This window comes from Ovis canadensis, chromosome 8 (assembly GCF_042477335.2).
Source record: "Ovis canadensis isolate MfBH-ARS-UI-01 breed Bighorn chromosome 8, ARS-UI_OviCan_v2, whole genome shotgun sequence".
NCBI lineage: Eukaryota > Metazoa > Chordata > Mammalia > Artiodactyla > Bovidae > Ovis > Ovis canadensis.
Window position 1 is genome coordinate 78,647,012 of NC_091252.1, and position 27,681 is coordinate 78,674,692.

Below are 27,681 nucleotides of genomic sequence, written 5' to 3' on the forward strand. Positions count from 1 at the left end.
GGGTTAGGCACACTAGTGCCCAAACAAAATCGCTAGTTTCAAGAAATAGAAATAACAGTTGTTGAGACTAATGACTACATGTAAAAACTAATAGAATTTCAGGTAATTTATTGTTTATCTGTGTTGATATAAAAATAGATACTGTAAAACCAATGCAACTAATCATGGATATTTTCTGAGCCAAGAAAGGCAGATTTTTTTTCCATTCAGTCTCTGCCAATATCATTTTTTTTTTTTTTTGGTGCAGTCTCAGCAGTATTATCAGGAACAGTTATCTAAATCTGATGTTTGAAATTCTTCTCAAAGAAAATCACATATGTTACATGATTGACTAAATGGCTTATGTTCATTTTCTGAAAGTCTATACAAAATTTGTCACAGGTAGCCCTGCTTTAGTCCAGCAACTCAGATATGTAGATACCAGGTTCAGTGAGTAAAATTTGCCTCTGATAGTAGCTAATGGGAAGTTGCTTTATAACACAGGGAGCTCAGCCTGGTACTCTGTGACAACCTAGAGGGATAGGATGGAGTGGAGGTTGGGAGAGAGGTTCAAGAGGGAGGGGACATATGGATTCTTATGATTGATTCATGTTGTATGGCAGAAACCAGCACAGCACTGTAAAGCAATTATCCTCCAATTAAAAATAAATTAAAAAGAAATAATAGTCCTCTAGAAATTATAGAGAAGTATCATGTCCTCTAGACCATCTCGCAGCGTTCCCACTCTCTCTGGGCAAAAGGGCCACAGATATGTCTCAGAAAATGAAGATGTCTTTTTCCCATATTTATATCTGTAAGCAAGATATAGATTTGAAATATATGATCGAGAAAAAGTAGAATTGTTAGTTAATAATTGTGTCAGTCACTCAGTTGTGTCCAACTCTTCGCAGCCCAAAGGGCTGTGTAGCCTGCCAGGCTCCTCTGTCCATGTAATTCTCTAGGCAAGAATACTGGAGTGAGTTGCCATTTCCTTCTCCAGGGGATCTTCCCGACCCAGGGATCGAACCCAGGTCTCCTGCATTGCAGGCAAATTCTTTACCAGGGAAGCCCAATAATTATCATGCTGCTGCTGCTAAGTTGCTTCAGTCGTGTTCGACTCTGTGCGACCCCATAGACAGCAGCCCACCAGGCTACCCCGTCCCTAGGACTCTCCAGGCAAGAACACTGGTGTGGGTTGCCATTTCCTTCTCCAATGCATGAAAGTGAAAAGTGAAAGTGAAGTCGTTCAGTCGTGTCCGACTCTTTGCGACCCCATGGACTGCAGCCGACCAGGCTCCTCTGTCCATGGGATTTTCCAGGCAAGAGTAATGGATTCGGTTGCCATTGCCTTCTCTGAATAATTCTCATAATTAATGTTAACTCAGTAACACTAATAATGTATATGATTTCTGTTCTCAAAAATATGAACCCCCCTGCCCCAAACCAGGATCTTTCGTATGCTCTTGTTTGGGAGACCAAGAGCAAGATGCAGTATTATTAATTTTTTTTTATATATTTTTTAAGGAAAGAAAAAAGGAACACTTTCATTTTTTGTCTTCCTTCTCTGCATATTTCCCTCCCTCCCTATCCCTCTAGTTCAGTTTCTCTCTTAACCCTTCCCTGTCATCCTCTGCCTCAAAACCGTCTCCTTGTTTGCAGAAAAAGAAACAACAATTTGCTGTGTGGGTGTTCCTGAAATTACTACACAGCCCCTGTGGGTGTTTTGAGGTAACTCTTACCTGTTTTAGCTGGATCAAAATGTGCTGGGTTAAATCAGCCAGTATGAAAGGAACAATTCCCCCCAAGGAAGGAGCTAGTAGACTTTCCACCTACACAAAATGTATTAACTTTTCCTTATGCAGTTACCATGCTAATGATTTGCTTATTTTGCCACAGCGAGCCAGTCCCAGATAGGACTTTCATTCATCCTGCCTTTTTCAAACTTTCCTGGGAACAAAAGTGAAGGCATGATTCCGGCTTGGGGGGAATGTGTCCTGGAGACACAGGTGGGAAGGTGGGAAGATGAGAGATGGTGAGGGGAGAGATTGTGTGTAGGCACAGTTCACAGATGGCCCTGCCCTCTGTCTGCTAAGCACTGATGAAAAAACTTCTCCAAGAAGTTTCCGTCTTCGAAATGTCCCTTCACCCTGTTGCTTAGGTCTGTGCTTCATTTACCCATGAGAACCAATATGTACCAGAAGTTTGGGCTGTGGTGGCCCCATAAGCTTCGTGCAACCTAAGGAAAATGAAGAGAGCTGCGTCCCAGAGGGAACTGGAAAAGGCCTTTCCATCCCATCTGCTCTTCTGCTTCTCTGGATTCCTACCACTGTGTCTGTTGTTGGCCAAGGAAAGGCTGGGGAGGGACGTGAAATAGGAGAGAATCCTCAGCATAGATTAGTGGTGTGCCCAGGTTGGATGGCACGTGTGGAGAAGAGTTTTCTGTGCCCATTTTTATCACCTCACCTCTTAATCCTAAGAAGGGCCCCTCCCCTTCCTTCACCTTCACAGTCAACTACGAAATTAGAACGACTGCCTTCCTACAAACACAAATAACTTAACATGGGAGCCTCAGCGCTCCCATGCCCAGAAAATAACACGAGTGCTCACGCCCAGGAGATTGCTGTCAAAATTAGCATGGAGTCAACAAAAGAAGACGGTCCCTAGAATCATTGATACGGTAACATTTTTGTCTGACTGGTCCACCACTCCCCATGATCACATCCTGGGCCATGCTACTTCCTAAATCACACCTGCAGCCCAGGCTTGGTGGGATTCTGGGGGGAATCAGACTGCAGAGAAGGAAGAGGGGTCCAAGGGGCAGAGAGTATCCTTCAGGTTCCCATGCTGCTCCTGACACTCTCGCTCTCTAGTCCCTGCACATCTACCTGCTCTGAATCGTCTGAGGGTCCCAAGCCCCCCAACAAAAGCCCAAAGCACTGGCAGGCAGGTGACAGCCCCTAACTTGGCATTCCCCTACCTCCATCACTTATGAACCAGAGTCTCAACTGGGACCTGCATTGTTTACTTTTAATCACCTTGCATTAAAAAATGCTTTAAATACTCAGGGTTAGCTTTGTCCTAACCATAATATCTGTGGTGGGAACTGACATGCTGGTTATATTTCTCCACTGCACGTTGAAATGAACATGTAATCATCACAGTAAAATCATTTTCTGTGCTGTGCTGCCATGCTCAGTCACTCAGTCCTGTCTGACTCTTTGGGCCCCGTGGACTGTAACCCCCCAGGCTCCTCTGTACATGGGATTTTCCAGGCAAGAATGTTGGAGTGAGACGCCATTTCCTTCTCCGTGGTATCTTCCTAACCCAGGAATCAAACCCATATCTCTTATGTCTCCTGCATGGCAGGCAGGTTCTTTACCACTAGCTCCACCTGGGAAGCACCAAAACTCATTTTCATTAAGTTAAAAAAAAAAAGAAATTCTACCTGTACCCCTTTCCCTCCCAAATTACCGTAGAGTTCTAAAGAAGTTGCCGCACACCCTGAGACATTTGCTGTCTTTTTTGTTTCCAGCTGTTCAGTTGCTGGGGACCAGCAGTTCCATTTATACCTTACTTTCTGAAACTTCTCGCCATCTCCCTTCCCATAGTGACAAAACCCATAGCAACTCAAGAGCCTGAAAAGTCTGTGAATGAGAACTCGCTTCTTCTACGTACTGCTGTGGACCACACTAAGGGCTGTAGTCTGATTGTTATTTAATCCCCAGAGCCCCCAAAGGTAAGAATGTCTGTCATTCTTACTCCACAGAAGACGGTTCTGTCGTACAGCTTGACCAACAGGGTTCCCGTTTCCTAAGTCCCTTGCCTGAGGTCCATGGCTAGGAAATCGTGCGATCTGGGCTTGAACGCAAGCACTCTGATCATGAAGCTTTTCGCAAGTACTCTAAATTTTTTTACAATCCAGACCCAATCTTGCTTTTTATCATTGACCTGATAGACACTTTCACCTATATACGTGAACTCCAAGCTGGCCACAGTTTCTCATTTAGGATAATACATCAAAAATAAGAAAGGGACTTAGTCATTATGTGACTCAGAAATGACTGTGTATCTTTTTCCTTGAGGCTGTTTAACAAAAGCCTGTTCATTTGTGCTTGTTATTGTTTCCCTGTGATATATTATTTCATTGGCACCATAGAGCCAATGGTTTCGTACAGTTTTACGGGCTAATTTATAAAGTACAAATTTTGGCAAGGAAAGAACGTCTTCCTGCCTTGTCTTCTTGTTTCAACAATTGGACCCAGATTTAAGCTATCATATATTTTACCCAATATGCTTGTTTTTAATATGTGAAAATAAGGTTTTGTCAGTAGAATTAGCTAAATTTAAAAAATGACTATTAAATGTATCTAGCATCATCTGTAAACCATCTCTGGGTTTCTAAGAAGGTATAGTTCAGAAGTACACAATTGCAAAAGAATATTTTTGAGAATAAATGATCCAATACATTCTGCATGGGTAGCCTAACAACTCAACCGTGCCTACCCAGTGAAATATTTCACTCAGGATTCCTAAGAGCCATCTTGTTCTGCTTCATCAAGAGCTTTCAGTAAATCTGCTTTCCTTTTTAATATTTATGATTTATTGCCCCTCGTATTTTCGACAAGGATTTGAGATTGTCTGAGTCAAATTGCTTCATCAAAGTGGCCCAGTATTCTGGGCCTCTGCATCTTTCGGCAAAGGCTGCCTGTAAATCATTTTGCTTATTTGGATAAGCGTCTTCTGTGTTACGCTGCAGGGTACACAGAGCGACTTACTTATGTACTTTCTCTTGAAAAAAATGAGGCAAGCCAGGAAAATGGGGAGAAACTAGATCTTCTGGCAAATTCAGTTTACATTTATAGAGTGCTGTACACCAGATACTATGTTAAATGCTCTCACACGATTTCACTTACTCTGTTAGTGCATAAATGCATTGCGGGCTCAGTCATGTTTGACTCTTTGCAACCCCCTGGACTGTAGTCTACCAGCCTCCTCTATTCATGGGATTCTCCAGGCAAGAACACTGGAGTGGGTTGCCATTTCCTACTCCGGGGGATCTTCCCTACCCCGGAACTGAACCTGCGTCTCTTGTGTCTCTTGCATTGTTAGGCAGAATCTTTACCACTGAGCCACCTGGGAAGCCATTACTCTATTCAGATCAGTTCAGTCGCTCAGTAGTGTCCGACTCTTTGCGACCCCATGAATCGCAGCACGCCAGGCCTCCCTGTCCAACACCAACTCCCGGAGTTCACTCAGACTCACGTCCATCGAGTCAGTGATGCCATCCAGCCATCTCATCCTCTGTCATCCCCTTCTCCTCCTGCCCCCAGTCCCTCCCAGCATCAGAGTCTTTTCCAATGAGTCAACTCTTCGCATGAGGTGGCCAAAGTACTGGAGTTTCAGCTTGAGCATCATTCCTTGCAAAGAACACCCAGGACTGATCTCCTTCAGAATGGACTGGTTGGATCTCCTTGCAGGCCAAGGGACTCTCAAGAGTCTTCTCCAACACCACAGTTCAAAAGCATCAATTCTTTGGCACTCAGCTTTCTTCACAGCCCAACTCTCACATTCATACGTGACCACAGGAAAAACCATAGCCTTGACTAGATGGACCTTTGTTGGCAAAGTAATATCTCTGCTTTTTAATATGCTATCTAGGTTGGTCATAACTTTCCTTCCAAGGAGTAAGCGTCTTTTAATTTCATGGCTGCAGTCACCATCTGCAGTGATCTTGGAGCCCAAAAAAATAAAGTCAGCCACTGTTTCCACTGTTTCCCCATCTATTTCCCATGAAGTGATGGGACCAGATGCCATGATCTTCTTTTCTGAGTGTTGAGCTTTAAGCCAACTTTTTCGCTTTCCTCTTTCACTTTCATCAAGAGGCTCTTTAGTTCCTCTTCACTTTCTGCCATAAGGGTGGTGCCATCTGCGTATCTCAGGTGATTGATATTTCTCCCGGCAATCTTGATTCCAGCTTGTGTTTCTTCCAGCCCAGCATTTCTCATGATGTACTCTGCATAGAAGTTAAATAAGCAGGGTGACAATATACAGCCCTGACATACTCCTTTTCCAATTTGGAACCAGTCTGTTGTTCCATGTCCAATTCTAACTGTTGCTTCCTGACCTGCATATAGGTTTCTCAAGAGGCAGGTCAGGTCGTCTGGTATTCCCATCTCTTTCAGAATTTTCCACAGTTTATTGTGATCCACACAGTTGAAGCCTTTGGCATAGTCAGTAAAGCAGAAATAGATGTTTTTCTGGAACTCTCTTACTTTTTCGATGATCCAGCAGATGTTGGCAATTTGATCTCTGGTTCCTCTGCCTTTTCTAAAAGCAGCTTGAACATCAGGGAGTTCACAGTTCACGTATTGCTGAAGCCTGGCTTGGAGAATTTTGAGCATTACTTTACTAGCGTGTGAGATGAGTGCAATTGTGCAGTAGTTTGAGCATTCTTTGGCATTGCTTTTCTTTGGGATTGGAATGAAGAGTGACCTTTTCCAGTCCTGTGGCCACTGCTGAGTTTTCCAAATTTGCTGACATATTGAGTGCAGCACTTTCACAGCATCATCTTTCAGGATTTGAAAGAGCTCAACTGGAATTCCATCACCTCCACTAGCTTTGTTGGTAGTGATGCTTTTTAAGGCCCACTTGACTTCACATTCCAGGATGTTTGGCTCTATTAGGGGATCTCATAAAAACAAATGGCAGTAGACAGTTGCCGCGCCCTCATTCGTACAGATTGTGATGCTGACAAGAGCACTGGAGCGCCGAGGAGGGGAAGCTGCTGTCGTGCTGGGCTTCAGAGCCCGTTCTTGTTTTGCTCAGTCCTGTCTAGAGAATAATGCCTGTATATTGGATCCGGTCAGAAATATTTGATGCTCTGTGCTTGAAGAGTCTCAAGCAAAAATGGCAGTAAGGAGGAGAAAAAGAGAAAGCTCTGAGGCTGGGGGATCATCCATACGAAGTAGATTTTCTTTGGGTCTCTTTGCTCTGCGAGCAGATCAGCATCAAAACAGATGTTTCTCCCCAGTCTTGGCACCTTCCTGAGATGCTGATCCTCAAAGTAATTAGTTTAGTAGAACCTCCTGGTTCTTAATTGAAAAGAAGGGTTCTTGAACCCCCCTCCCGAAAAAGAATCCGTAATTGGTCAGCTGTTCTCGAGGGGGGCCTTAGCAGATGACAGGGACTTCAGGTAGACCAAATGCCAAGAAAAGACTCCTGAAGTGCTGTCAGGCAGACGGATTGCTGATGCTCTGGCTGTGTGCTAGCATCTTTGAGCCATTTCAGTTCCAAAGATGATTTGCTTTTTGACTCCTTCCTCTTTGTTTATACAGCATAGATCATCACAGAATGATTTAAAGGTGAAAACGAAAATCCACACAACTTGCCACAACAAGCATTTGTTGGTTTTATAATAAGAAAGCTGCACATGTGTTCTCATTTGCAGATGTATTCTCATTTAGGATGGTCATGCTCTGAATTTAATGGATAAGTTGTTCATAGCAGGAAAGAGAAGGAACATTGGCATGTTGTTATGATACTAAAAAACAAACACACCAACCTCTGCAAAGGGTCTTTTCCCATTGCAAACTGTGGATAGAACTTGCTGCATGTTTTCATTGTTCGTGCATAAATCTAAAATAAACAAAACACAGAAAACCTTAGCTTCCTCCCTCTCTTATCTCTATAGCAATTCAAAGGCAGTGAGTGGCCATTTGTGGGTGTCCCAGCTGGGATAGTACTCAAATACCATTATAGCCAGGGACCAAAGACCCAGACACTCAATTTTGTGAGTCTATTTTACAGGAATTCTTCTCTCAGTAAATGAGCGTATGCCAACTAAATGAATATAGACTGAAGTGTGGCTCAGAAAGGTAATTAAGTCATTTATACTTATAAAAAGGTTGTCAGGCCAACTGGAGTCTCTGTAAGCTTTTCCTAGGGGCAGAACAATTTTGAAGATAACAAAGAGTAGCCAGAAGAATCCTGGGTGAACTCAAAATCAAGCCACAGGGGATAATTGGATGATGTGGGTAGTCAAATTACTATGATCTGATCCATCCTTTTGTATCTCAAGGACTGACTTGCTAGGTAGACTGGAATGCTTCCCTGGGTGGCCAGAGGACCCCCTCCTGTATACAGAGTTGAAGACAAGTCTTTTTTTTTTTAACTTAGCTTTTTTTGATTAATTAATTTATTTTAATTGGAGGAAAATTACAGTATTGTGATGGTTTTTGCCATACATCAACATGAATCAGCCACAGATATATATGTGTCCCCTGCATCCTTAACCCACCTCTCACCTCCCTTTTCACTATGTGAATTGTCCAAGAGCATCAGCTTTGGGTGCCCTGTGAAGACAATTCTTATTCTTTAATACCCATAAGCCTAAACACTATGATGACCAGTTTGCTCCTGTTAACAAATTCTTCTTGGGCATCTTTAATCTGTTTGTTCAGGCTTTGTCTTCCACTGTTACAGCAGTGTTCTGGTCAGGCCATTCTGATACTATACCCGAGGCACTGAATATAGGTAATCATTGATGCATAGCCACCTAACTTAGGATGCTTCTACAAAAGGATGCACTAATTACTTACATAATTAACTTTCATTTAATTAGATTACTTTAGATTTTTCTTTATTCTCAGGTGAAATTTTAAATTCAAGTTGCAGTTAGCTGGCTGTCTCTTTTATGTACTTATAACTATCCTGTGAATAATCATTTTAATATAATCATATTAAATAACTAGACTATAATCCCCTTTTATTAAAAAGAGAGAGATGGCAAGAGTTGGATTTTATGACAAAAAGTCCAAATTGTTTTTCAAGAAAGAAACTCATATCAATGCTAATCAATTGGCAGTGGTTTTCTAACATAATAAGGTAGTCTTGTGTGAGGTTCCTGGATTGTTTAATTATCCTATTTACCATCACTTGACAGAGAGTAAGAGAACCCTTGCTCAGTTTTCTTAGGTATGGAATTCAGTTTAAAATGAATCAATTCACAACTGTGAACCTGTAAAGGAGGATTAGTTATTACAATGCTAAAGTGACCCACTTTCTGGAGTCACCTCACCTGTGTAAGGTATAAGGTAACCAGATAGCAAAAGAGCGTGAGCCTGGAGACAGACCATTAGTGATCCATCTATGTCTGTTTCATACTCTTTATGGGAAGATTTTAACTTCTGATCTGATTTCACAATTATAAGGGGATCTGTGTTTTGTCCCTATTTCTGTAAGTTTGGCAGATAACCAGAAAATGGGATATGCAGTGTCTGCCCACAGAGCCTTCTTTTTTCTGTGCCCTGCCCTCTCACAGTGCACACCACCTTCCTGCCAGGCCCACCACCTCTAGGATGCTATCAACCCAATGTGATAATAAGCCTTCAAACATCACTCTTCACCAAAGAAGACTGCCACCAATAGGGGCCAACCCCAGGCAATTTGGATTCTGTTGGTAGGAAAGAAAAGCAAACTTTAATTTAAAAAAACTGATCATTTCCATGTTTCAAACAGGCCAGGCAGAGATGCCTGAGTCTCGGGGAAGAGCCAGAATCAAGGGAACCAGGTGATTGGTGCCATTGCAGCCTGTAGGCACAGAGGTTATACAGGGCGTGACCCTGGATAGAGAGTCTGGAGACCGTAGGTCAGAGGGCCCCAGCCCCACAAGCTGGTGTTGTAGGGAAAAGCATGCATCTCAAAGATGACATAAGAATAAGAGATCCTGTCAACTAAACTTTGAGTATGGAAGGTAGCATGGCTCCATGGGGCAAGACAAGCCCCAAGTATCAGTTAGGACCAGCAAATGTTCTAAATAAGTATTGCTTCTCTGGCCTTTGGATGTGAATTTGCCAGGAGGAAGGTGTACCTGGTCACATCAACCTTGTTGAGATGCTTGAAGTTCCATGAATGTGCTTATTAACTTTGAAGGGAAGAATGATTCTTCCAACTTGTTCCATGCTACTGTCCTGTAGTATCACATGTATGTCGTGTCAGATCCATGATTTTTGGTAATTTTTCTCTTCCTTTTTCCAGACTAATTGACCAAAAGTGTTTACTCACCAAATATTCATTGAGTTCCCTACTCTGTGCAGGAAACAACTGCACAATGAAAGTAACACTGATTGAGCTTGAATTTTGAAAAAAAAAGTGTAATGAATTTTATTCTATGGTTATAAAAAGCACAAACGAATGGGCACTTGGAGGTGTATGGTGAGTTTGGAAAACAACATGTAGTGTGGTAATTGGGTTTCTGGAAGAAGCTGGAAAGAGACTGCATGGAGAATTTGTGGCCTGATCACAGAGGGAGTTTTTATTTTATTCTGTAAACAAGGGGGAGCCATTGGAAGTTTTAAACTGGGAAATTCTTAAATGTTTTCATAACGTAAACATTCTGAGATCATGAAAAAACAGAAGTAGAGTTAAGAGGACACTGAAGCCAGTGGGTCAAGACAAGAGGCAACCACAATAGTCCAGGAGAGGAACATGGTGGCCTGGATCTGGAGTAAAGACTGAGGGTGCTGCGAGTGGAGAATGACACAGGAGCCTTTGTGAAAGTCAGTTCGACAGACAGTGGTGACCTGGGATCCAACAGCTTCACGTCTAGTCATTTATTCCCCTGAGGTTCTTATATAGGTGCAAGAACCATACACATAACATGTCCATTGCAACATTATTCAAAATTGTGATAATTGGAATGAATGTACACATTTATTAGTTGAAATTGAAAGTTGCTCAGTCATGTCCAACTCTTTGCAACCCCATGGGCTATAAATTCTCCAGGACGGAATACTGGAGTGGGTAGCTTTTCCCTTCTCCAGGGGATCTTCCCAACCCAGGGATCAAACCCAGGTCTCTTGCATTGCAGGCGGATTCTTTACCAGCTGAGCCACAAGGGAAGCCTAAGAATACTGGGGTGGGTAGCCTATCCCTTCTCCAGTGGATCTTCCTAACCCAGGAATCGAACTGGGGTCTCCTGCATTGCAGAAGGATTCTTTACCAACTGAGCTATGAGGGAAGCCCCATTTATTAGTTAGTGCTTACACAGATGATGGTGCATAGCATACAGTGGGGTACTATGAGGTACTTCAGAAAAATGGGATATCTCTTTAAAATATTTTTAAATTGCATAAGACTAGGTATAGTATGACCTGATTTTGTAAAATAATGTATGGAATGCATTTAACATGCTTGGGAAAAGTCCTGAAGGATATAACTGTCCTTTTGGCAATCAGGGTGAGGTTGCAAAGTATTTTTGTACATTTCTGTATGCTGGTTGATGTACAACAGATATTTTCATATTTTAAAATGTCTGGCTGTTGCACTTATACATGAATAGCATGGTCTTAGATGGGCCTCCCTGTGAACAGCTTGTAACAGACATCCTGGGAGCTCTAGAGCAGGGATGACCCTTCAGAGTTGCCTTAAATTGAGGCGAAGCAGCTGGATCTCTATGTCCTTGGATTTAGACTGCCCCTGGGAAAGAGGCATGGCTTTCGGCAAGACCTTTCCCTGCAGCTAAGGGCAATTCTAATGAGGGATGTAGCTGGCAGTAGCCAGCAATGGATATTCCCAACATCTGCAGGGTGGATGCACAGGCCCTGAAGAGGAAATCTGGGAGAAGTACTACAGTATCCACTACAGTTAATTGACATAAGTAAAAGATTTGTTTTCTGACTTTGTAAAACTTAATTACCACATGTAGCTTCCATGAATTCAAAGATAAAGGAGGTAAATGGAAGATCTAGGTGCAGAATAAATTTCAGTGAAATGAAGCCTTTTGATTAAAACAATCTTAGCAGTTAGAAATAGAAAGTAATTAAGGCTATGGTTTTTCCTGTGGTCATATATGGATGTGAGAGTTGGACTGTGAAGAAGGTTGAGCGCCGAAGAATTGATGCATTTGAACTGTGGTGTTGGAGAAGACTTTTGAGAGTCCCTTGGACTGCAAGGAGATCCAACCAGTCCATTCTGAAGGAGACCAACCCTGGGATTTCTTTGGAAGGAATGATGCTAAAGCTGAAGCTCTAGTACTTTGGCCACCTCATGCGAAGAGTTGACTCATTGGAAAAGACTCTGATGCTGGGACGGACTGGGGGCAGGAGGAGAAGGGGACGACAGAGGATGAGATGGCTGGATGGCATCACGGACTCGATGGACGTGAGTCTGAGTGAACTCTAGGAGATGGTGATGGACAGAGAGGCCTGGCATGCTGTGATTCATGGGGTCGCAAAGAGTCGGACATGACTGAGCGACTGAACTGAACTGAACTTAAGTGAACTCTGACATGGCATCCAGTCCCATCACTTCATGGCAGATAGATGGGGAAACAGTGGAAACAGTGGCTGACTTTATTTTTCTGGGCTCCAAAATCACTGCAGATGGTGATTGCAGCCATGAAATTAAAAGACGCTTACTCCTTGGAAGGAAAGTTATGACCAACCTAGACAGCATATTAAAAAGCAGAGACATTTGTCAACAAATGTTGACAACAAAGGTCCATCTAATCAAGGCTATGGTTTTTCCTGTAGTCATATGTGGATGTGAGAGTTGGACTCTAAAGAAAGCTGAGTGCCGAAGAATTGATGCTTTTGAACTGTGGTGTTGGAGAAGACTTTTGAGAGTCCCTTGGATTGCAAGGAGATCCAACCAGTCCATCCTAAAGGAGATCAGTCCTGGGTGTCCATTGGAAGGACTGATGTTGAAGTTGAAACGCCAATATTTTGGCCACCTGACGTGAAGAGCTGACTGATTTGAAAAGACCCTGATGTTGGGAAAGATTGAGGGCAGGAGGAGAAGGGGACAACGGAGGATGAGATGGTTGGATGGCATCACCGACTCGATGGACATGGGTTTGGGTGGACTCCAGGAGTTGGTGATGGACAGGGAGGCCTGGCGTTCTGCGGTTCATGGGGTCGCAAAGAGTCGGACATGACTGAGCGACTGAACTGAACTGAACTGAACTGAACTGATGAAGGGCACTTTCTGTAGCCTATCCCTTCAAAGAAGGTATGGGCCCTCTGTGGGCCAGGCCTTTCAGGTTCAAGACCCACTCTACAAATTTGCATGGGCCTAAGGCCATTGTCATCCATCTCTGTGGCCATAGTTCACAGAACACTCAGATTTTAGTGTTGCCATTTGCCTCTGGGGCAGGCTCAGTTTCTGTGTTTGCTACCGTTCAGGTTTTTCCTGTTCTTTTTTTGTCTGCATGGGTTTTTCGGCTCCTAGTGATTTCCCTTCCTTTCTTGTCTGCTCAGCAGTATATTTGAAAGTATATTTGTCATAATTTATTTAGGACCTAGCGTTTCACAGCAGGAAGGTTTCTCGGTGTATCTAGTCCTCTAGACTGCAGAGAGCTAAACCCCCACTGTCTACAAAGGCAGTTTTTCCTTTTAACTGCTTATAATGCGACTTTCAGTTTTATGTAGTTTTAATTTTTAGATTTTATTTCTTTCGATAATTCTATCCATTCACTTTTATCCTCTTGCTCTATCATCTTTTCTTTAAGTCCCAATTTTTCCTCTTTGACTGCTTTTTTTAAACAGATAATTATTTGATCATAAATTAATGAATACATTTTCTGGTTTGCGTTGTTCAGTTGCCCTCTCCCATTTTGGTCATATTCAGGTTTATCTCTCTTCTTTTTATTGTGGTATCTATGAATGTGTTTCATGCTTTTTTTTTTTTTAATGATTACTCATCCTTAAATCTGTTTGTCCTTCCTGTCTAGCTTTCTATGAAAAGCTAGAACTGGAGACAGGCTAGGAACTTATAAAGGGCAGCTTTAATTTCTGTTTTCCACCACTGCTCTCCCCTGGAGAATGGCTTCTTTCTGGGCCAAAGTCATGTCTCTCTCCTTGACTCATATTGCTCCCAGTCCTGCTGCATGGTGAAGGAAGCTTGGTCTTCATCAGGTGAGCAGGAGCACTCCCTTCAGGCTGGTTATCACAGATCCTGTCATGTTCACCTCCCATGACCACATCCTGCTTTTTGCAGAGATACCATACTGGCCCACTTCCACACTGAACATCATCACCTCTGACCCCTGAACGTTTCCCCAAGGCTCCCATGCACCTCAGACCTCTGGTTCCCAGCCAAGGGCACTGCGTGTCTCTTACAGTGGGCCACCTGTCGGATCTCTCTGTTCTGCTCACTGGACCACAGAGCCCTCTGATCTTGTTTCTTACATCAGAGTCTCTTCCTGGCCCAGTTCAAGTTCCCTAACACTTAGCAGCCTGTTGAGTAGAGTGATGTTTGGATTAGGGATGATTCCTTCTCCAGTTGGTCTCTTTGTTTCTCATTCCTCTTATTCTTGGTTGATTTCAAGAAAGAGAGTCTTTAGTCTTCCGTCTTGATCTTGAAGTTCAGGGAAAGATAATTTCAAGATAATAGAAGACTTAAACAGGTAAAGAGGAGCTAATGGATAGAAGATCTGAGAAGAGATGGGCTAGAAGAAAAACCTTGGAAAGAAAGGCTTATCTCCTTACAGACAGGAGGGCAGAAATCATGGATAACAGAGAAATTTTAGGTCAGTGAAAATATTGAAGGAGTAAAAGGGTATTTGCTTCTCTGGAAGATGTGGTCTGATACATACAAGCAACAACCCACTTTTATTCATTTATTCAACAATTTAATTTTTTTAACCACTAACATGTTAGATACCAGGCAGGGGGAAACAGCAGTGAGCATGACAAAGAAGTTCCTGATTCCTAACTCTTCACTTTCTCATAAAAGATCCAGATAATGAACAATTGAACCACAGCAAAAGGAGCTTATTTTCTATCAGGGTCTCTGACAGAAAATAATGCAACAGTGGTGAGGCTTCCATGCAGAGGTGCTGGCTTACCTCAAGCTGATGGAACAGAGAATCCAGCCACATGAAAACACAGAACGTTCCTGGTGTAGAGTGGAAAATGCTACAGCTCTGAGGCAGGAAAACCCATAATGAATTTTAGGAACAATCAAATAGCCAATTGGCTTAGGGAGCAAGAAAAAATATGGTATAAATGAAGGCTGGAGATCAAGGCAGGCATCAACTCATAGGTTTTGTAGGAGTTGGATTCTTTTTATTCTTACATTAATTAGTCAGAAAAGATAGTTAAGGCCTGTGTGCTGTGTTGTGCTAAGTTGCTTCAGTTGTGTCCGACTCTTTGTGACCCCATAGACTGCAGCCTGCTGGCCTCCTCTGTCCATGGGATTCTCTAGAAAGAATACTGGAGTGGGTTGCCATGTCCTCCTCCAGGGGATCTTCCCAGCCCAGGGATCCAACCACATCTCTTGTATCTCCTGCCTTGGCAGGTGGGTTCTTTACCACTAGCACCACCTGGGAAGCCCATTATTTAAGGCCTGCTGCTGCTACTGCTAAGTCACTTCAGTCGTGTCTGACTCTGTGTGACCCCATAGACAGCAGCCCACCGGGCTCCCCCATCCCTGGGACTCTCCAGGCAAGAACACTGGAGTGGGTTGCCATTTCCTTCTCCAATGCATGAAAGTGAAAAGTGAAAGTGAAGTCGCTCAGTCATGTCCGACTCTTAGCAACCCTATGGACTGCAGCCTACCAGGCTCCCCCATCCCTGGGATTCTCTAGGCAAGAATACTGGAGTGGGTTGCCATTTCCTTCTCCAATGCATGAAAGTGAAAAGTGAAAGTGAAGTCGCTCAGTCATGTCCGACTCTTAGCAACCCCATGTACTGCAGCCTACCAGGCTCCTCCATCCATGGGATTTTCCAGGCAAGAGTACTGGAGTGGGGTGCCATTGCCTTCTCCAGGTAAGGCCTAAGTGTGGATAAATATAGAGAAATGATAAATTCTATCAAAAAGATGGAAGCCATAAAAAAGGTATAACATCACCATGTGCTTTACAAACTCTAAATGGAGATTCTGGTTTTAAAGTAATTTGAGCAGAATATATAGCATAAATAAATAAATAACTCACAATAAATAACTCACAATAAATAAGTAACTCACAATCTCATCATTACAGTAGAGGAATTCTTTATCACACTTCTTGGAATGAGAATTAGTAACACTGTACACTGAAACAAAAGATGCTACAACGTTTCAGAGTGCTTATGCTTCACTTGCATTGCTGAAGTTAAAGGTATGGCTGAGGGAAGTCAGGCAGAAAGAGAGCACCTGGGATCTCCTAGATGTGTGAAATAGGAAGACAAGAGCCATGTCAAAATGAGGCATTCACTCTCTGCTTGGAGGGCATCAGGGATAAAGCCAGCTATCATCCGGAACACACAATTTACTCCCAGGCTATGTGTGTTTGCAAAGAGAAATCACAACTGAAAACATGTCTAGATATTACCGCTCAGCAAGAGTATGACCTTGGAAAGAATCGATGGGGAAGAAAATCGTGAAAAGGAAATCTAGAAGCAGAGCTGCTGCTGCTGCTCAGTCGCTCAGTTGTGTCCAATTCTTGTGGCCCCATGGACTGTAACCTGCCAGGCTCCTCTCTCCATGGGATTTCCCAGGCAGGAAGACTGGAGTGGGTTGCCATTTCCTTCTCCAGGGGATCTTCCTGGCCCAGAGATCAAACCCTCATCTCCTGCTTGGCAGGCAGATTCTTTACCACCTGGGAAGTCCCAGAAGCAGAGCAGTTGAGCCCAAAAGAGAATCTAAATGATTTCCAATCAGTAATAGGCAAGTCTTAGTACTGATAGATTAGCTTTAAGGGGGAAAGCGATTCCATAGGCTCATGTCATGTTGAAGCTGAAGACTTAAAGATGCATTCGTTTAGTACCTCCTTCCCTTCTTTAATGGTGGGTAATTGAGATCATGCTAAAAGGCCTTTTTGAACCAATCTACAGATCAGTGGTCGTGTATGGATGTGAGAGTTGGACTATACAGAATGCTGAGCGCTGAAAAATTGATCCTTTTGAACTGTGATGTTGGAGAAGACTCTTGAGAGTCCCTTGGACTGCAAGGAGATCCAACCAGTCCATCCTAAAGGAGATCAGTCCTGGGTGTTCATTGGAAGGACTGATATTGAAGCTGAAACTCCGATACTTTGGCCACCTGATGTGAAGAGCTGACTCATTTGAAAAGACTCTGATGCTGGGAAAGATTGAGGGTGGGAGGAGAAGGGAACGACAGAGGATGAGATGGCTGGATGGCATCACCGACTCGATGGACATGGGTTTGGGTGGACTCCGGGAGTTGATGATGGACAGGCAGGCCTGGCATGCTGCAGTTCAGAGTCGGACACGACTGAGCGACTGGACTGAGCTGAACAGATCAGTGGCTTCAGGGCGGATGTCTTGGCAACTTCCTTTGCATTCTAATTGCTGTTACTAAACTCGAATCAGCTTCAGTTGATCACTGATCAGTAAAACTTCTTCATAGAAGTGAACTAAAACTGATTTGCTTCAGCTTCTGTTGAACTCCATATGAGAGATTCCTTCTAAAAAGAGACAGTGTGAATCCAGTTTTCTTTTTTATTATTATTATTTTTATTATTATTTATTATTATTATTTTACTTTACAATACTGTATTGGTTTTGCCACACATTGACATGAATCCGCCACGGGTGTACATGAGTTCCCAATCCTGAACCCCCCCTCCCACCTCCCACCCCATATCATCTCTCTGGGTCATCCCAGTGCACCAGCCCCAAGTATCCTGTATCCTGTATCGAACCTGGACTGGCAATTCGTTTCTTACATGATAGTATACATGTTTCAATGCCATTCTCCCAAATCATCCCACCCTCTCCCTCTCCCACAGAGTCCAAAAGTCCGTTCTATACATCTGTGTCTCTTTTGCTGTCTCGCATACAGGGTCATCATTACCATCTTTCTAAATTCCATATATACGTGTTAGTATACTGTATTGGTGTTTTTCTTTCTGGCTTACTTCCCTCTGTATAATAGGCTCCAGTTTCATCCACCTCATTAGAACTGATTCAAATGTATTCTTTTTAATGGCTGAGTAATACTCCATTGTGTATATGTACCACAGCTTTCTTATCCATTCATCTGCTGATGGACATCTAGGTTGCTTCCATATCCTGGCTATTATTTTTTTTCTTTCTTTCTTTATTTTTTTATTTTTAATTTTTTCTTATTGTTTTACTTTATTTTACTTTACAATACTGTATTGGTTTTGCCATACATTGTCATGAATCCACCATGGGTGTACATATCCTGGCTATTATAAACAGTGCTGTGATGAATATTGGGGTACATGTGTCTCTTTCAATTCTGGTTTCCTTGGTGTGTATGCCCAGCAGTTGGATTGCTGGGTCATAAGGCAGTTCTATTTGCAATTTTTTAAGGAATCTCCACACTGTTCTCCATAGTGGCTGTACTAGTTTGCATTCCCTCCAACAGTGTAAGAGAATTCCCTTTTCTCCACACCCTCTCTAGCATTTATTGCTTGTAGACTTTTGGATCACTGCCATTCTGACTGGTGTGAAATGGTACCTCATTGTGGTTTTGATTTGCATTTCTCTGATAATGAGTGATGTTGAGCATCTTTTCATGTGTTTGTTAGCCATCTGTATGTCTTCTTTGGAGAAATGTCTATTTAGTTCTTTGGCCCATTTTTTGATTGGGTCGTTTATGTTTCTGGACTTGAGCTGCATAAGTTGCTTGTATATTTTTGAGATTAGTTGTTTGTCAGTTGCTTCATTTGCTATTATTTTCTCCCATTCCGAAGGCTGTCTTTTCACCTTGCTTATGGTTTCCTTTGTTGTGCAGAAGCTTTTAATTTTAATTAGATCCCATTTATTTATTTTTGCTTATATTTCCAATATTCTGGGAGGTGGGTCATAGAGGATCCTGCTGTGATTTATGTCTGAGAGTGTTTTGCCTATGTTCTCCTCTAGGAGTTTTATAGTTTCTGGCCTTACATTTAGATCTTTAATTCATTTTGAGTTTATTTTTGTGTGCGGTGTTAGAAAGTGATCTAGTTTCATTCTTTTACAAGTGGTTGACCAGTTTTCCCAGCACCGCTTGTTAAAGAGATTGTCTTTACTCCATCGTATATTCTTGCCTCCTTTGTCGAAGATAAGATGTCCATATGTGTGTGGATTTATCTCTGGGCTTTCTATTTTGTTCCATCGATCTATATTTCTGTCTTTGTGCCAGTAGCATACCGTCTTGATGACTGTGGCTTTGTAGTAGAGCCTGAAGTCAGGCAAGTTGATTCCTCCAGTTCCATTCTTTCTCAGGATTTCTTTGGCTATTCGAGGTTTTTTTTTTTTTTTTTTTTAAGTTTTATTTTATTTTATTTTATTTTTTTAAATTTTAAAATCTTTAATTCTTACATGCATTCCCAAACATGAACCCCCCTCCCACCTCCCTCCCCATAACATCTTTCTGGGTCATCCCCATGCACCAGCCCCAAGCATGCTGCATCCTGCGTCAGACATAGACTGGCGATTCAATTCACATGATAGTATACATGTTAGAATGGCATTCTCCCAAATCATCCCACCCTCTCCCTTTCCCTCTGAGTCCAAAAGTCCGTTATACACATCTGTGTCTCTTTCCCTGTCTTGCATACAGGGTCGTCATTGCCATCTTCCTAAATTCCATATATATGTGTTAGTATACTGTATTGGTGTTTTTCTTTCTGGCTTACTTCACTCTGTATAATCGGCTCCAGTTTCATCCATCTCAAATTTCCATACAAATTGTGAAATTATTTGTTCTAGGTCTGTGAAAAATACCTCTGGTAGCTTGATAGGGATTGCATTGAATTTGTAAATTGCTTTGGGTAGTATACTCATTTTCACTATATTGATTCTTCCGATCCATGAACATGGTATATTTCTCCATCTATTAGTGTCCTCTTTGATTTCCTTCATCAGTGTTTCATAGTTTTCTATATATAGGTCTTTAGTTTCTTTAGGTAGATATATCCCTAAGTATTTTATTCTTTTCATTGCAGTGTTGAATGGAATTGTTTCCTTAATTTCTTTTTCTACTTTCTCATTATTAGTGTATAGGAATGCAAGGAATTTCTGTGTGTTGATTTTATATCCCTCAACTTTATGGTATTCATTGATTCGCTCTAGTAATTTTCTGGTGGAGTCTTTAGGGTTTTCTATGTAGAGGATCATGTCATCTGCAAACAGTGAGAGTTTTACTTCTTCTTTTCCAATTTGGATTCCTTTTATTTCTTTTTCTGCTCTGATTGCTGTGGCCAAAACTTCCAGAACTATGTTGAATAGTGGTGGTGAAAGTGGGCACCCTTGTCTTGTTCCTGACTTTAGGGGAAATGCTTTCAGTTTTTCACCATTGAGGATAATGTTTGCTGTGGGTTTGTCATATATAGCTTTTATTATGTTGAGGTATGTTCCTTCTATTCCTGCTTTCTGGAGAGTTTTTATCATAAACAGATGTTGAATTCTGTCAAAGGCTTTCTCTGCATCTATTGAGATAATCATATGGCTTTTATTTTTCCAGTTTTCTTTTGTGTTGGTTTCTAACTCTTTTGCGGGGTTCAGATGAGGTCTCAGTAAGCACTGTAACACAAGTATTCTGTCTGGGAACTTGGAGGACTGGAGAGTGACCGTGCTTCTCCCACTGTCGGTTCAAGTACAGTATTCTGGTCCTGGCAGCACAGCACCAGCAGGTGTGTGCTGAGGAGGAGCTGGCCACTGGTCCTGGCTGGAGAAGAAGCTTCATAGCCGTAGGACATTTCAGAATCACTTAGCCTGTCCAAAAGAACCTATTTTTGTTCATACCCATGCCCTGCTAGTAGAGTTCAAACTTATTTTGGGTTTGCTGATGACCATACCATCAAGAGGATATCAGTGCAGGAAGCCAAGAAGCTACCATCTGTGCTGTGTTTTTAATCTCAAGAATTATTTAGAAGGCTGATTGCTCAGTTAGCTGTGCCTCTTGACCTTCTAGTGTTACACTAAGGAAGGTGACTAACCCTTTCTTAAAAGTCACTTTGTTTTTAGTAACCCATATAATTCCCTCAATGTATGGTGGGGGTCAGAGGATTGGCCAAATTGAACGATTAAATATTGACCCCACGGTGATTTATATGTGATAGGGACACCACTAATGATCGTTCCTGGTGATGGAAAGTAGATCTCCACAGTGGTATGGTGGCCAACATTAACAACTGGCTCTCTAAAGATAAACTGTCTGATTTGTAGCACTTGCTAATTTCCATAGTAGACTATTAAGAACAACTTTTCAAATTCAGATTTTAGATGAAATAGAGAAATTCTACAAAAGGCACAAATGACTATAACTAAAGAAAAAATTAGAAAACCAGAAAAATCTGTATCTGTTAAAGAAATTTAATTCACAATTAAATCTTCTCACAAGAAAACTTACAAGCCTAGATGATGCCGCTGGAAAAGTATATCAAATAGGTATGAAGGAAATAATACCAATCTCACCCAAAATCCTTCGCAAAATAAAGGAGGGAACACTTTTCCACTTGATTTTTTTTTCCACTTTATTTTTTGAGGCCAGGATTATCTTGTAACCAAAATTTTAAAAATGACATTATGAGAAATTTTTAAAAAAACTAGAGATCAATATATTTTATGAATAAAGATGGAAAAAATAAGGATGGATGAAAACCAGCAAGTCAAATCCAGTAATGTAAAAAAATGATCATACATGATGACCAGGAATTAAAGATTGATTTAACATTAAGAATCAATTGCTATCATCCATCGTATTAACAGAATAAAAGAGAAAAAAACGTATGGCCACCTGAAAATATGCAGCAAAGTTATCTGAAAGAATTCATCACTCATTCATTACGTGCATAAATTAGAAATAGAAGAGATTTTCCTCAACTTGATAAAAGACACCTAAGCAATACTTGCAGTTAATATCAAACTGAAATGCCGAAAAACTGAATACTTTCCCTAAGTAGAGAAGAAGGCAAGGATGCTCAGTCTTCATCACTTCTAGTCAACATTGTTCGATAAGAAGAGAAAAACAAGTAAAACAGCATACAAATTGTAAAGAAAGAGGAAAAATCTGTCATTTGCAGATCATGTTCAAATAAAACAAACTAATTTATGACATAATTACTCAAATTACTAAGTGAATTTTGAACAGACACAGGATACCATGTCAATATACAAAAAGCATTTGTACAGAATAGAGAAATTTGAATAGAGGATTCTTAATATGCCACCAACAAACAATGTAAAAAAGAAATTTAAAGCTATCTACAATAGCAGAAAAAAACATGAAATGCTTAGTGATAGATTTAACAAAATATGTGCAAGAGCTGTATACCCAGAACTATAAGCAGTGAGAAATTAAAAATCTTAATAAATGGAGACATAATTGTGCTCATAGGTTAGAAGACTCATTACGGTTAAGATGTCCTCATTTCTCTTCATATTGAATATATTGATTCAGTACAGTTCTAGTCAGAATTTGAGGACAGTGTTTTTGTATGAATTCATAAGCTGAGATTCTGAAAAATTAAGTGAAAAAGCAAAGGACTTAAAATAGCCAAAACAATTTTGGAAAAGAAGACTAGAAAGCAAATGGAAATCTAAGGAATCTAAGATGGCCCCAAAATTCTGCTCCCTTCTACGCAGGCCTGTACGGTCCCCTCCCCTTGCGTGTGGAAGGGGCCTTGTGACTGTGATGGGATGTCACTGTCTTGATTAAAGTACCTTATGTGGCAAAAGCAAACAGGTTTCCACCTATGACTCCATCCAGGATTGAAATGGTTTTGTGCCTGTGTATGGATCGCCAGGCCAGTTGTCAAACTGGTTCTCACCCTACAGAAACAAATACCTCTTAACCATCTCTCTGGTCAAGAGTACACACATTTATTGCGCAGTCTTTCCTCCAGGGTCAGACTCAAGAAAGAGACCCACACAGGCCCTGAGGCATACTCGTGCCTATTCAGGCAGGAAATTCCAGGGTTGCTTCCCAGGATGTGGTTTAGCAAAGGATGGGCATGCAGGCTCTGGGTAGACCAGCTCTGGGTAGACCACCACTTTCTGTGGTGAAAGTTAAGACCTGGGATTGCTTTACTCCATGGGGAGAGAGGAAGGTTCCAGGTGGCTGGAGCAGACCCTTGCAAAACAGAACATCTCAAACTTTGTTGTGCACAGGAATGACCTCAGGATCTTATCAAAATCCAGGGTCAAAACCTATCAGGCTGGGACCTGGCATTCTGCTAAAAAGCTCTCAGGTGGCGTGGGTGCTGCTGATCCAGGGACCACGCTTTGAATAACAAAGCTGTAAAGCATGGTGCCCACCCAGATCTGAGGACAGGGAACCCTGATATTCAGTGCACATGAAGTTAGTGGTGGAGTGAACAAACCCAAATTGTGGATAATTCAAAAATTGTTTGTTGTACTTGGAAAGATCCTGATGATAATTAGCATTAAGCTAATAATACATGTTTTTTTTTTTCTTTTTTCTTTTTGTGCATTTATCCACTGAATAAACACAGTTGCCCCAAAAGCAAGATAAATAACTAGGGACCCTACTCTGGTATTAAACTACATTTGTTATCTACAATTACTATTGTAATTATCATTCAGTGTGTTTTATGAAACAGTAAATGTTCATAACATCCTAGATTTTAAGGGTGAACTTTTTCAAGCTAAGATTTTCCATGTGATAACTTACACACTTGGAAATAAACTTTGGTACCCTTCTGGTTTATAACATGGAGCTATAAACACCAGGAGTTTTATAAAAAGTGGCAATAAAATAGATATTATTAATAAAATGTCATGGCATGGATGCCTTATGAGAAATGAGATAAAATTGTTCCTACTTAATATTCTTGCTGCATTTTATCATTCTGTAGTATTTATTATTTTGAGACATAACTCTGAAGAGATTTTGAGACCTCCCTCTGAGATGGTTCATTCTCTTTTCATGCTACATTTATAGACTATTTACAAAAACATTCACTTAAAAAAAATTCTGTGGTGAAAGTTAAGACCTTGGGCCGTTTGTTTCTTTATCTGAGCTTCTTCTCTCACCATTAGTTTGAGAAAGGTAAAATAATCAATTGAGTACACTTTTGACGATGAGGTTGCTGATGGGTCAAAGTAAACCCCTGGCATCAAGATGAATTTATGAGCTATTCCAAGAGAATTAGGAATCTTCCTTTCCTCTCTGTATACTCTGCTTCTCAGTGCCACTAAAGCCCTTGCTTTAAGCTATATAAATTAATACATTTGCTGGAAATGTGACTTTAGGACATTTTATAGCAGTGATTTCAATGCTGTTAGTGGTGAAATAGAAACTTGAGAATGTGAAGATTAATTTAAACCACATGATGGGTTCAAGGAAAATACACTACAACTTCTTGAATGTGTTCTAACTCTGTACAGTGGGGAATGGGATCCAAAAAACCACCAATGAACTTTTAAACCCTCTTGAGGGGAATCAAACCAACACAATTAGCCTTGGAAGGGAGCTGTTCCAGATGACAGACAGACCATCTCTCTGTCTCGCTCACAAACAGCCCTGTGCCTGAGAACACAGTTGGGAGATCAAGGAGAGAGGAAGAACCCCAACAGTTACCACTAATGGGATGAAGTTAGAACGATCTTTCCAGTTATTAGCTGGCTGACTGATTTATCTCTCATTGTAAATTAAAGTTTTGTTGGGTTCTTTGAACAACAGAAAACCAACCAATTGTATGCTGTGCACAGTTGGTGCCTTTGAAATAAAAGGATTTCTTTTCCCTTCCAGTTCGTTGTAGCGGTGTTCTGGATCATTTATGCCTATGACAGAGAGATGATTTACCCGAAATTGCTTGATAATTTTATCCCAGGGTGGCTGAATCATGGAATGGTAAGTGAACAAAAACAAATTATTTCTTTTTATTTAAAAAAAACTACTAAAGAGCTGTTTCCTAATTCAAACTGTCAATAAAATCTAGCGAAGTAGCTGTGAAATGGAAATTATAATGAGACTATAGTTAGAGAAGAAAACTGAATGTAAATTTTAAAAATGTCTTCTCATGACATTGACTCACTATTAAAACTGTAGAAACTGAATCCATGGTTTATGAGAGGTGTCAGTTGTGTTAGTTATAATACAATTGGCTCATTCCAAGATGGATTTAATTTCCGTACCATTCAAAGGCTTGTCCTCTATTGGAGATGGAGGATTGATTCCCACCTGCACCACTATGGATACCCCATAGTCCATGGAATTCTCCAGGCCAGAATACTGGAGTGGGTAGCCTTTCCCTTCTCCAGGGGTCTTCCCAACCCAGGGCTCAAACCCAGGTCTCTGCATTGCGGGTAGATTCTTTACCAGCTGAGCCACAAGGGAAGCCCAAGAATACTGGAGTGGGTAGCCTATCCCTTCTCCAGCGGATCTTCCCAACCCAGGAATCGAACCGAGGTCTCCTGCACTGCAGGCAGTTCTTTAGCAACTGAGCTATCAGGGAAGCCCATGCCTCCTCCACATCACATCAGTGAGACTGTGTTGAAAGTAGCTAATGTACTTGGAGAATTTCCCCCTGGAGGAGCTGCAGGCTGTTACTTTCCCTGGGAGGGCTGCTGCAGACATTGGAGGTGTCTTGTCGGGTTCCGTTCATCCCAGGTGTTTGCCTATGGCTGTGACGTCTTTTCCTTCTTCACGGTCTAATTGTTTTGAACACTTTAGACTTGATATTACCTTCACAAGTTTCAAATAAAATACTTCATGCAGTTTGCGCGTCACTTGACAAAATTTGAGGATATATTTCCTGCAGAGGAATTTTGTGTTGTCTTCCCTATCCTTCTCTGGAATTGAGTGCTGTTTCATTTATTAACTTAAGAAGCTCACATTTCTTGGTTGCATCAAGTTTTAGAACATGTCCCTGAGTATTCCTAGTGAAAAGGCAACCCATGGCAGAAATTACAGGGAAATGAAGAACTGGAAATCACGTGTCTGAGGTTCAAAATAAGTGTTTCCCTTCTCCCCCCCAGGTTTGGTATATTTTAAGAAAAGTGGTGTGTAGTAAAAAACAAACATTATTGTACTGAGGAGTGAGCGTTGATCAAACCTTTTGTAAGCCAACTCCTCAAAAGTAGCACATCTCAGAGAACTGGAATTTTCCTTGAGTCCAATTCGAGCCACACTGTAGAAGGATTAACATGGCACCTCAGGTCTAGTTAAAAACAGATTAATCAGTTTGAGCTTCTTGTCAATTGAATGTAAACATGTCCAGAGCCTGACATGGTTACTCTGCCTCTCTCTAGCATGTCTCTTTTCTTAAATATGGAAATACGCTCTGAACTCCCAAGTCTTTGCAATCCTCCGCCCACAATGCCCTTTCCATTCTTCACTGGGAATCTCCTGCTCATGTTGCCAGCGTATATACTGTTTTCTTTATGGAGCCTTTCCCCACTCTCACAAGCCAAGTTCACTCTGCTATTAGCTGTGCTTGCCTGGCACTTTTATATCTCCATGGTACATGTCTGTATCCCCCACAAGATGTTATATGGTTAGTGCAAAATGGTAGCCTTTGAATCCTAAGTCTTTGCCTAGCCACCTGGCATATAGGAGGACCAGTACATATTCATTAGATTGATGACTAATTCAGTACAGCCAGTCCCCACAATTCTTTGCCAGTAAATACTAATAGCTACTATTTTTTGAGAACCTACTATGTGCCAGGCTATATAATTTAATCTCCACAGTGGTTCTATGAACAAAAAATTATCCTTTTTACAGAAGAAGAAACTGAAGCTTAGAAAGTTTCCAACACCAGAAGGGCTTTAGAAGTGTAATAGTGTCCTGGGCAATTTGGCCTGTTGTCTACATCCCTAAACTATATGGTGTTACATTCTAGCCAGAGAATAAATCACAATCTTTGCAGATCCTGGTGCTACTTAATGTTTGGAGTGAATGGTTTGTTCAACATGTATGTAGTTGTTAGAACTTCAGCTGGACGCTTCTAATTTTCCCTTGACTCACCTCAATGGGTTAAAATTCTGACTCTTGGAGGAAACACTACTTAGAAATGCAAGGAGGATTTGAGTGACACAAATATTTAGGAAAGGGAAAAGATAAATTAATGAACATGTCAAGTCCTCTTGACATGAGATCAGTAGATTTCTTCTCAATGAATTTTGTCTCATGAAAAGTCATGACCATTTCTTGGCCTTTTTTCTTGTTCCAATTCATGGTTCAAGAATTGCTAACAAAGAAGTTACATCTGGTGGCTAAGGAATATTTTGTAATATTAAACAATTTATATTACTCTAAATATGTATAGATGAAACTTTAAATACAACATACATAAAACATAATGCTGATTCTTTGGATTGGCAATTAAAATATGAACATTAAATACTGCAATCATGAATAATTTAATTCATGATTATTATTAAAATGTATAATACAATTTATGAAACATCAAAAAATTAAGTCAGCATTTTCAGCTTTGTTTAAATTGTATTTAATTTTAATAGCTACTTTTGAATATCTAATTATAAAAATATGAAAATAATTCATTACAATTTTTACATTTATTTGATGCTCATATTTTGATGAAAGCATTCAAATTATATACACTTTAGTTATAATTATATTCTGTTTTTAATTGATGTTTTTGTTAATGTTTTAATGATGTTTTGTTAATACAGTAGAGCTCAACTTTTGTGAGAATTTCCATTATAAAAAAAAAGGGCATGGCAACCCACTCCAGTATTCTTGCCTGGAGACTCCTATGGACAGAGGATGACAGGCTACAGTCCATGGGGTCACAGAGAGTTGGACACAACTGAA

The 27,681-nt window shown here is 41.0% G+C and overlaps 1 protein-coding gene across 6 annotated transcripts in view; it reads left to right on the forward strand.

Moving 5' to 3' along the window:
* AIG1 (androgen induced 1) overlaps positions 1 to 27,681 on the forward strand; it is a 258,948-nt gene that overhangs the window by 87,560 nt on the left and 143,707 nt on the right. For all 6 annotated transcript variants that reach the window (XM_069598573.1, XM_069598577.1, XM_069598575.1 and 3 more), the window contains one exon: positions 24,649 to 24,750. In XM_069598573.1, the coding sequence (XP_069454674.1) occupies positions 24,649 to 24,750 (102 nt within the window). The remainder of the gene's footprint in view (positions 1 to 24,648; positions 24,751 to 27,681) is intronic.